Below are 12,397 nucleotides of genomic sequence, written 5' to 3'. Positions count from 1 at the left end.
ATGACAATATAAAAAGTAAAAACTACAATCAGTGTAACCATATACACAATACTGGACTCAGCCTCTGGAGGTACATCAATCCTTATTAGAAATGACATACCCCAAAGTCAAATACAACTTAATACTAAACTGCAGGCTACTGCAATAAAAGCAACACTCTACAAAACCATCAACATTTGCTCACTATACATATACCCCCCCCCCAATGAAAACATCATAGAAACAGATTTGAGCAAATTAATACAGCAACTTCCAAAGCCATACATCCTTATGGTCGATCTAAACAGCCATAATGAGATATAGGGAATGAAAAAACAAATAAAAAGGGGAAAACTACAGAAAATATAAATAACGAAAACCTATATCTGTTTAAGGATAAAACACTTATCTACACCCAGGAACTGGTGCATTCACATCAATTGATTTAACATTGTTTGATCCAACACTTGCCTTGGATTACAAATGGAATGTACTAGAAGATTCATATGGAAGTGACCACTTTCTCATTACACTTGAAAACAATGATCCAATGCCAGAAAACAAAATACCCCAATGGAACTTACAGAAGGCTGATTGGAAAAAATTCCAAAATTTATGCCGAACTAAACTAACATCGGATAATAATCCAAACCAAAATAATATCACTTATTTTACTAATACACTGTATAATATTGCTGAGGAATGCATTCCAAAATGCTCTACCTCTCCAAAACATAATAAATCCTGGTTTGACAAAAAATGCAAAGTAGCTATCAGAACTTGTCGAGCTATACTAAGGAAATTAAAAAAAGAACCAACTAAAGAAAATCTCGATAAATATAAAAACAGTAAAGCTAAAGATCGCAAAACCATTAAGGAATCAAAGCGAACATCATGGAAAAACTATGTATCAAAAATAAATACAAATACAAAAAGTGAAAAGGTCTGGGACACAATCCAAAAAATCTCAGGGAAAAGTAACAGCAACCCTACTAAACACCTGATCTATAATAACCAAAAAATACTAGCAAGAAAGAAATAGTAGATTGTCTTGCTGAAACTTTTGCAGAAAACTCCTCCTCCAAAAACTCTAACAAAATATTCAAAATTATTAAGGAAAAAGCGGAAAAGGAAAAACTCCAGTTTCAGACAAATAATACAGAAAAATACAACCAGCCATTCTCTAAAAATGAATTGAAAGTATCTTTAAGCAAAGTTCATGAGTCGGCTGTTGGCCCTGATCAAATCCACTATCAATTTATAAAACAACTTCCTGATACATCTACAGACTACCTACTACAAATATTTAATGATACTTGAAAAAGTGAACGTCCCTGAAATATGGAGGCAGGCCATAGTAATCCCTATACCTAAATCATCAAAGGACTCTACAAATCCTATGAATTACCGACCGATAGCACTCACTAGCTGGATTTCCAAAATAATGGAAAAAATGATTAACAGCAGATTAGTATGGTACCTTGAGACAAATAATCTGATTACAGATTATCAGTCAGGATTTAGGAATAAAAGAAGCCCCATGGACCACCTGATTCGGCTAGAAACAGTCATTAGAAAAGCCTTTATCAAGAAAGAACATCTTAGAGCAGTCTTTTTTTATATCAAAAAAGCATACGACTTAGCATGGAGACATGGCATTATAAAAGATCTACAAGAACTAGGATTAAAAGGCAGAATGCCCATTTTTATCACAATTTTTATAACTGATAGACAATTTAATGTACAATTAGGTGATACCCTATCCATCAGTAAAAAACAAGAAACGGAGATACCATAAGGAAGCATCCTGTCACACTTTTTAGCATTAAAATAAATAACATTGTTAAAAATATAAATGTAGGAACAGAATGTGCCCTCTATGTGGATGATTTCCTGATCTGTTATAGATCAAAATATATTACAAGAATAGAATGTCATTTACAACTGTGTCTAAACAAAATAAATGAATGAACAACAAAAAATGGGTTTAAATTTTCAAAAGAAAAAACAAAAGCCATCCATTTCTACCAAATTCGGAAAATGCACCATATGTAGAATATATGTAGAAACAGATTAACCCTCATTTTCACTTAGAAGAGAAAAACTAGGACTACAATCTACAAATATAAAAGCGAAAATGTATGTATGTGTGTGTGTTCGCTTTTTCTGTGTGTCTACAAAAGGCTTCTTTCAGAGAAGCGGTCGGTCGGTTCACAACTTTTTAAAACTTTTTATATCACATATAAATCGTAATATCTCACAGTTAACAATGAAGCTCGCCTGTCTATTGCTCGATTTTGGGAAGATAATTATTCAATATTTGTCGCTCGCCGCATGTGGGTTAGTCTTTTTCCTATAACATCTTGGGGGTGGGGAAAAAAAGCGTTCAGCAGTAAATGAATACTATCCCGCAGTCAAACTTGACCTCATTAACTCATTAAAGCAGGCACCTGCTAAATCCAACTAATTAAACTTACAGAAGGCTGATCGGAAAAAATTCCAAAATTTATGCCGAACTAAACTAACATTGGATAATAATCCAAACCAAAATAATATCACTTATTTTACTAATACACTGTATAATATTGCTGAGGAATGCATTCCAAAATGCTCTACCTCTCCAAAACATAATAAATCCTGGTTTGACAAAAAATGCAAAGTAGCCATCAGAACTTGTCGAGCTATACTAAGGAAATTAAAAAAAGAACCAACTAAAGAAAATCTAAATAAATATTCAATATTTGTCGCTCGCCGCATGTGGGTTAGATTTGATGATATTCCTAACGATAAAAACATTCTCTTTTGTTGGATACCCAATCATATCAACATAAAGGGTAACGATAGAGCTGACAAAGCAGCAAAAGCAGCACTAAATTTGACCATAACCAATGATAAGATCCCTCATGCCAATCTAAAACAAATCATTAACAAAAAATATATTAGAAACACATGGAAAGAGTCGTAGAACTACTGTACAAAAAACAAATATATACCAAAATCAAGGAAACCATAGAAAAACAGAAACCAAACAAAAGAATGACCAGAAAGGAGGAAGTTATAATAACAAGACTCCGAATAGGTCATATCTCTATAACACACTCCTACCTACTCAAACCATACACAGTCAATTATATATTAACAAGATGTGAAGACTTGAAAACAAACCGACTGAATCTATATAATGAAAAAACTGTAAAGGACATATTCACTCATGTAGACCCAACTACCTTTCTCAAGTATCTGAAGATAACAGGGTTACTCAACAAATTTAAAAACAAACAAAAAAAAAAAGCAATACCTTATCTAAACTATATAAACATTATACTTTATACTTATAGACACTGAACACCAGATACATACTCCGGCATTATTTGATATGCTGGTGTCGCTGTCATGTCTATTTCCCATCCTTTTTTTTCTTTGTATCATTTCATTTGTATTTTATTATTGTTAAATACTATATATCTTCTGGATACTCCTGAGCCGTTGAGTTCCATGGTGGCAAGCACATTTATTTAATAGCCGCTCCCCTACAAAGGCTAACGCAAACCATTTTTAATTTACATGCTCAGATAACATTTTTAATTTATTTACTTACGTCGATTTATTAACATTTCTAAAGAATATAAAATAGAGAAAGTAACTAAACCATTTATCGATATAATTTCTTGCCGTTACAAGCATTTTTAATTTACATTCATGGATAAGCACCAAATTGTTGAATAGTGCGAAAATAAAACGTTTTTGTAATAAATTTCTTTCCCACTTTTACAAGACATTTTAATTTACATGCGCGGATGAACAAATATTTTTAACTTTTTTTAATTTAAAAAGTAGTAAAATTAAATCATTTATCGTGTGTAAATATTTGTAAAGTAGTAAACATTGATTTGTATGTTTTTGGTTTTGCGTGTTCAGTGAAACATTTGATTCGAATAAAACAAAATATGCATCGAGTACGCTTAGGAAAATTGACATATATATGTATGTGTGTGTGTGTGTGTGTGTCCATCTTTGTCAACACAATGTTAATGGGGCTGCTGGTCTTTCTGTGTCTACATTCTACGGCTTACACAAAATGAATGTGTAGCAGGATTGCCTGGCGTTGTTCGGGACAATAAAGAACGACGCAGAAGAAGTCAAAAAACAACTTCTTAATATTAAACCTTCTATCTCTTTACGTCTATAAAGCTCTCTCTATCTCTTTCTCCTTCCTCCTTTCCCTGTTTTTCAAAATCTCTACCGCCAACCCTTTCACCTCCTTCCAGACCATTCCTCTCTCTTGGTTTACCGCATCGCGAATAATAATCCAAGCATCATCTTTCCCGTATGTAATAGATAACATCAGTAATGGCTCAAAAACAGACCCCCCCCCCTTAGACGAAAATTGGCTTAGTTGAATCTTTATATAAATAAGGTATTAACATTTTTTGTTGGCGTTTTTAGCGATATTAACAAATTCGAAACGCTGTTATTTTTATTTTTTCCGCTATCTTAGAGGTTTTTTAAGAGCTGTAAGTTTTTTGTTTATATATATATATATATATATATATATATATATATATATATATATATATATATATATATGGTCTGGAGTTCGATTCTTAGAAATAGCCAAGCTACGCTGACGAGAGGTAGTTATCTTAAAACATGCATGTACGTAAATTACTGCTTTAAAAATAATGAAAATAATTATATATATATATATATATATATATATATAGTAAGTAAAGGAAATATATATGGCAATTAAGCTATACAGAATATTTTGCGGAATTCAGTGAAACATTTAATCCGAATAAAACAAAATATGCATCGAGTGTGCTTGAAAGCCAAATCACAACGCAATATTAGGAAAATTGACAAATATTTTACTTGCTTGAAATTTATAATTTAAATATATTTCGGGGCTATACTCCATCCTCAGTATGTTTTCTTTCTTGCGATGTTGTAAAGTTGGAGGAAGAAAAGTCTGTTTGTAAAGATCTGCACGTTGTCTCTCAGCGATTGTGTTTTGAAATGTTAGAGCATGGCGTTGGCTATGCGAGATTAACGTCAAGGGTGTGAGTTCCATTATAGAAGCGTTGAATTAATTTGAATAAAATGGAATATGCATCAAGTGCGCTTGAAATCCAAATCACAATGCAATATTAGGAAAATCAACAAATATTTTACTTGCTTGAAATTTATAATTTTAATATTTCGGAGTCAAACTCCGTCCTAAGTATATTGTTTTCTTTCTTTTTTTTTCCTCTTCTTTCTTGCCATGTTGTAAATTTGGAGAAAGAAATATATTGAAATTGTAAATTTCAAACAAGTAAAATATTTGTTTATTTTTCTAATATTGCGTTGTGATTTGGCTTTCAAGCGCATTGATGCATATTTTATTTTATTCAAATTAAATCAAGGCTCCTTGACATTTATTTTTATTACAATAATAATGAACCAATTTAAATCTTCCGGGCATGCATTTAAGGGATACGCATGCCCAGCAGGGGAGCGGCTATCAAATAAATGTGCTTGCCATGGAACTCGCATTTTAAAATAACACAATAAGTGTGAAAATATTTATTATATTATTTCAAAAAGACTAAAAAAATTTACATGTTCAACATTTGCTTTGCTTTATTACTTCATAATACAAGGAGTGTTTTTAAAAATATTATGGGGTGTGTAGTCCCCTTTAAAAAAAATGTCTCCTTCAAGAGACACTGCCATTTATGGTAGCACATCTAAGACAGTAAACGACCAAGTTCTCTCCGATTCTCTCTCCTCTGATCTTGAGCACGTAGTACAATGGGGAAAGGAGTGGTTGGTTATTTTTAATGCATCTAAAACCAAGCTTCTCTCTTTACATCATCAACACTCTGATCCACATCTGGCATCAATTGAAATGAATGGCTCTCGTCTTCAGGAGGCCTCAAGTTTTGACAAGCTTCTGGGCTTGACCGTTACTCCTGATCTTAAATGGAACACGTACATCAAATCTGTTGCCAAGGCCGCTGGAAAAATGAATCAATCTTCCTATCGATCCAGTAGATATCTCACTGCTGATGCAATTCTCTATCTATATAAGAGCCAAGTACGTCCACAGATGGAATACTGTTGCCACATCTGGGCAGGAGCTGCTAGAAAGGACTTGTCCTGCCTTGATAGAGTTCAAAATAGACTTTGTAGCCTCGTAGGAGATGTTCATTTCTCTTCCCTGCAACCTCTATCTCACAGAAGAGATGTTGCGAGTTTGTCTCTGATGTATCGTTATTTTCATGGAAAGTTTTCGACTGAGCTTCAGTCTATGGTCCCACCTCGCCAAACTTTCACAAGAAACACTCGTCTAGCTGTACACACTATCAATAATTCCCCCCACTCTTTATCTGTGCCTAAACCTAAACATAGATTCCATGAACAAAGCTTCTTTCTTAGAACTGCACACCTGTGGAATTGTCTTCCGTTTTCCTGCTTTCCGGCTGACTACAATATGGTTGTCTTCAAGTCTAGCGTAAACAAGTTCTTGATGAGCCGTTCCATATAAGTTAACAAACTTACCGAATTGATTACTATATTGTCCAATTTCTGCTGTACACTCTTTAACCCTTATCCTCGAGTGGCCTCTTGGCCTTGATAATGTGGTGATGCTTATGTAAAAAAAAAAAAAAAAAAGAACGGCCATAAAATGTATTTTCAATTGATATTTATTTAATAATGGACCAGTTTTCCTACCTAGAAAAAAATGGACGAGTTTCCAGGCACCAAAATCTCACTGTTTACCAAAGCTCTGCACAGTGGGAAAATACTCAAATTTGGCAACCAATCAGAATAGAGAATTTTCTTAATCTTAGTTTTTGTCCCGAGAGAATAGGCCATGTTCTTAAAGTTCATGCTCTATAGCATAAAGTTTATGTCAAAAACAATTTTTAGTGAAAGGATTTCAAACCTTTTTTTTTTTTTTTTTTTTTATATGTATCATAAAAATATATTGAGTAATTTTTTTTTTTTTTTGAAAACTGTTTGAATGCACACATATATACAAGAATTTTGGAGTAGAAATTTTTCGGACAGCATTCACTTTTCCAGCCGCATGTTGGTGACAGTGTAAAAAAATCAAGACCAGCTTAATTTTCCATACTCTTGAAAAAGAAAATTATTTTCTCAATCTTTAAATAATAACTTGTGATAAAAAGAAAAATTAAATATTTTAATTATTAATTTATTTTTTTTTTATCAGTGGAATATTTTTCTTAGATAATTATTTTTAACATTTAGACAAGGACCTATTTGAAGCGAAAACATTTCATATCAACAAAGTTAAAAAACCACTGGTTGCCAAATGCTGCTGCTTGAAGTTATCAGTAAATAAAACAATTTTTGTTTGGTATCAAGTGCGAAAAAGTGTGATGTGTTTCAAGAAAAAAAAAAAAGAAAAAAAGTAAAAATATTAGATGCAACATTTTATAGTATTTTTAGTTCAATGAAATGAATTTTCTAAAATAATTTATTTTTTAATTTTTTTTTAAACAAAACTAGAAGTGTTTCTAAACAGATTTCAAAAGTAATTGATGAATATGAAAGCCAAAAGGAACAGCTAAAGAGAAAACTAACAAAGAAGCAAGAGGATTTTAATTTCTTTGAAGGGTTTGAGGAGGTTCCAAATTCATTAGATGCATTTGGTGACATAGCAGCCTGCATTTCAGAAATTGAAGACCAGCATTGTTGTGTTCATACACACCAACTTGCAGTGAACGATACTCTTAAAGAGTATCATTCCAGTAATCTTATAGCAAAAGTCAGAAGAGTTGCTATTTCAGCAAGAACACTAAAGCTTGATGCCTTCTTAAAAGAAGGGCTGGAAAAAGAGTTATAATAGGCCAGGCTACCCGCCGGGGTAGCACTTACAATATGGTAAAACGGCTTGTTGAATTGAAGCCTGTTCTTATCGATATGGCAAACCCAGATGTCAGTTTTTCAGAAGCGCAATGGATGCAACTTAAAGACATGGAAGACCTTCTTAATCTTTGTTTACAAGTGACAAAAATGTTTCAAGAAGAGGATCTCACCCCTGGAATGTTTTTGAAAGAGTGGAAAATGTTAACATTCCATATCCAGGCATGATGGTTTGCTTGCAGGAACAATGTGAAAGTCAATGCATCAAAGAGGACAACTGCTTCAGAATAAAATTCTAATGGCTGGAGATCCAATGAATAGTTATCTGAGACTCAGAAAGATGAAGCAAAATCGGTATTTTGTGACTTTGCTGTGAGGACTTGGGGCTTAAATGCAGTTTTTCAGAAGCACAATGGATGCCACTTGAAGGAATGGAAGATCTTGATCTCCCTTTTCAAGTGACAAAAAAACTTCCAAAAGAGGATCACACTTCTGGAATGTTTTTGAAAGAGTGGAAAATGTTAAAACATTCTGTATCCAGGCATGATGGTTTGCTTGCAGGAACAATGCAAGAGTCAATGTGTCAAAGAGAAGGACAACTGCTTCAGAATAAAATTCTAATGGCTCGAATAAATGTAAGATCCAATGAAACTCAGAAAGATAAAGCAAAATCAGCACTTTGTGACCTTGCCGTGAGGATTTCAACCACAGACTCAGAGATGAAGAAGATTTTGAAAAAAACTTTTGGATCAAGATCATACAGCAAGGTCAAAGTGACGTAAACTACAGGAAAAAGTTAAAATCCCACCTTTAGAAAATAAAGCCTTAACAAGTTTCAAGCTAGACTTCCATGCCGCATTACAGCAAGTAGAACAAATAGATAGAAAGTTAAATGTTCATGAAGTTATAAAGCAATACCATGATATAGTGAGTCTGCAAGGTTGGCAGCAGCACTTCCTCCAACACAAGTGAGCGTTGAATGTCTGTTTTCAGCGCAAAGGCTAATCAGGACAGACCAAAGGACTGCAATGAAAGAGAGTAGGTTACCATCACGGCAAAACGTAAAGATATGGTATATAATTTTGATTTTGCGCAGGGGTTCATTGAGAGATGTAGTTTATTTTAAGGAATAGTAAGAAAATGTGTGCGAGCTGTGTTATTAATTTCTTTAACAATCAAACGTCTCTTCATGCTCTGATCCCCACTTGGACCCAGTTGAAACGAATAGCTCCCGTTTTGAGGAAGCTCTTTGCTTTGACAAGCTTCTGGGACTGATTTTCACTCCTGGCCTGAAATGGAAGACTTACATCAGATCTGTTGCGAAAGTTGCTGGGAAAAATGGTTGGATCATTCTTCTGCTCCAGAAAATATCTCGCTTCAATACAATTGTATGACAAGAGGCAAATGCTTGCTAAGATGGAGTACTATTGCCACATTTGGGGAGGAGCTGCTAAGGGTACACATTCCTGCCTTGATAGGGTACAAAACCGTCTTCAAAAACTAGTGGGTGGGGACCTTTTTGTTCCGCTACTTCTTTCTCACAGAAGAGATGTTGCAAGTCTATTTCATACTTTTATGAGCTTTAATCTATGGTACTCCTGTTATGAGCTTTAATCCTATGGTACTCCTGTAAAAAAATTCACAAGTACTTGTCTAGCTATAAAAATTTCCCTACTCTCTATCAGTGCCTAAAACCAAACCAAAATTTAATTTCTTTCCTATAACTGTCCATCTATGGAACACAATGAGGTTGTTTCTCAGCTGATTATAATTATGGTCTGTTTTCAATTCAAGACTAATGGAAACCAGTTCTTGTTGAAAAATCAGACTCTATCCGAGTTCCACCATTATTGATCATCACAGTATTGTTTCGCAGTCTACCCGATACACGTTAACCCGTATCCTCGAGTAGCCCATGGGCCTTGATAAGTGGTGACCTGCCTAGTAAAAAAAAAAAAGAAGAAACCATTGATTTGTATTACATTAATTAAATATGCTGCTCTCTCTTTTTTTTTTTTTCTTTTTTCTCACAGTGGTGCGTGATTATGATGGCCAAGTGTATATCAGAGAATGGGGTGGTGGTATTCTTGCTGGAGGATTTGAACCTCAGGCCAAACCTGTTTTCCATCAGGGCATTCCAGACAATTTTGAATTCCAGTTACTTCCCGAGGATTGGGACCATTTCCGTAAGTTTAATGAGCTTATGTATTTATTTATTTATTTATTTATTAGCAGAGCACCCAGCTTTGCTTGATCATAAAATATGCTTAAATATAATTTATGTAAATTTCTGTGTTTATTATTAAAGAACCAATTCTCACTTAATTATTATATCGTACTCCGTATATAGCAGTGATTTAAAAAAATATGGCCTGGTTGCCTTCAGATAAAATCAAAACCAAAACATTTAGTGCTCCAGCCTTTGTTGTTATTGTTTGAGCTATCATCAGACAGATAAGAAATAGTTAAAAAATAAACGGACTTAACATATAAATGGAAATTTGCACATGAGTATAAGAGCACATTAAGTCAACTTACGCTTGCCAAGTTCCATTTTTTTTAAGTTTTGACCTCTTAGCAGCTATTTTTACCGGCCTTTATATATAAATATATAAAACAACAGTTCAGAAAGAAATGTAATCATTTCATGCATCGCTCTGTGACCATAAGTCTCGGAGGAGATGCACTTTGAAAAAATGGAGATACAGATACACAAGCATAGTTTTTTATATATATATATATATATATATATATATATATATATATATATATATATACACACACACACACCATATATTTCAGCATATAAGGCAACCCTTTAAGTTAAAAAATCATCTTTTAAAGGCTAATATTTTATAAGATGTAAAGTAAATAAAAAATAAAATTAAAAATAAAAAGATACTGGGCGTTACAATCTCTAGCCTAGGCTAAACAACATGGTTTCTTGATTTAGCATTAGTCTTATACAACCAATATATGATAAATTTATGAAAATTTGCTCCAATTTTGTACCTCGTCTTATCTGCCGAAATATACAGTATATACACATTTTATATTATATGCATGTATTGAAAACAAACTCTTGAATGCAAATCTAGGGGTAGACTTTTATGTCAACCAGCCTTGTAACCCATTCCTTTCTTTTTGGGCTTACTTTTTGACTAGCTGGTTTTGGAATTCAGGGGATTGAATGCTAGTGGTGGGATCTCTTTCAGGCTTCTTTTTTTTATTAGCTTCTTACATCAAGTGGTTTCATGCCTTGTCTGGAGTGACGTTTATAAGAAAATTGAAAAACAAAAATGATCTTATATAAGAATTGGAATTTGTAAGTTCAGAAATCAATATCATGCCAATTTAAAAAAAGAAAAAAAAAATTTTTTTAATGATATTTATTTATTCAAAAACAACTTAGTTTTGTGATATACATCTTCATCGGATAAAGAAATGGTTTATGTGTTTTGTTTTTCCTTTTCCTTTCTTATGGCATGGTGTAATTGGAAAAACAAAGTCCATGCAGTGATTTTTTTTTCACTTCTTCCAGTGAGGAAGATTGCTTGTGGCTCCACACTCTGTTACCACACTCAGGGTCTGCCACTGGCAGATCCTAAGTGTGGTAACAGGACTTGGTGCCAGCCCACAAGTCCAAAGTCCAGGCTTGGCTTCAGAAGGAGTGCTACGACTTTGTACTCTTCTCTCATTGGCCCAACTTCTCCTCCGATCTGAACCCGCGGGACTATTTTGTTTGGTTATACATCAAGAACATCACCAACATGACCTCCTACAACACCAAAGCCGCCATTTGCCGAGTATTCACTGAGCTCCCACCGGCGCTTGGGGAAAAGGCATGCTCTCAATTCCGGACCCATATTGAAGCAGTGATTGAGACTGCAGGCGGCTACATTAAATAGATGTCCGCTCTAGGACATAATCAAGTTACCTAAATTGATTTTTTTCAGTAAAAGTTTTAAAATAAAGCTGTAATTGTTTGTTAGGAGTCTCGAACCCAACCCTTTATTATTATTACGGGGGTACCAAAAAAAAAATAAATAAATAATAAACAGAGAGACCCACTGGAAAGTGAGAAAACTTAAAGAAACAGCTCACATGCTCGGACATAACAACCTACTGAGCAAACCAAGCATAGAGCTGAATGCAATTTGGACACACCTGATAGAGAGAGAAAACCTTGAATAACATTAACAAAACCAACTAAGAATTGCCCTAGTGACATATGGCCGAGTGGTCCTAGACGTTGTATCAAAGTTTACAGTTACCCAAAGGTGCTGAGTTCAATCCTGAACGAAGGCAGTGAAAAAAGTAACATCCAAAACAGAGAATCAGCAACTATGTCCCAAAGCCTAGCTGGAGTCCGAACACGGTGCCCCCGTAATAATAATAAAGGGTTGGGTTCAAGACTCCTAACAAACGGTTCCCCAGTTCGATACAAAATACCTGACGAAAGCCGGAAGGCAAAACGGCCGAATCGTTGTGACAATAACAACCAAGATGAGGAAGTCAGTCCAACAATCTCAATCAA

At 34.1% G+C, this 12,397-nt stretch overlaps 1 protein-coding gene across 2 annotated transcripts in view; it reads left to right on the top strand.

Moving 5' to 3' along the window:
- Positions 1 to 12,397, top strand: part of LOC145259852 (pyruvate dehydrogenase phosphatase regulatory subunit, mitochondrial-like) — a 169,959-nt gene that overhangs the window by 103,225 nt on the left and 54,337 nt on the right. For both annotated transcript variants that reach the window (XM_080117693.1, XM_080117694.1), the window contains one exon: positions 9,894 to 10,046. In XM_080117693.1, the coding sequence (XP_079973819.1) occupies positions 9,894 to 10,046 (153 nt within the window). The remainder of the gene's footprint in view (positions 1 to 9,893; positions 10,047 to 12,397) is intronic.

This window comes from Euprymna scolopes, chromosome 35 (genome assembly GCF_053919585.1).
Source record: "Euprymna scolopes isolate OS-2025 chromosome 35, ASM5391958v1, whole genome shotgun sequence".
Classification (NCBI taxonomy): domain Eukaryota; kingdom Metazoa; phylum Mollusca; class Cephalopoda; order Sepiida; family Sepiolidae; genus Euprymna; species Euprymna scolopes.
This window is presented reverse-complemented; position numbering and strand designations above follow the sequence as displayed.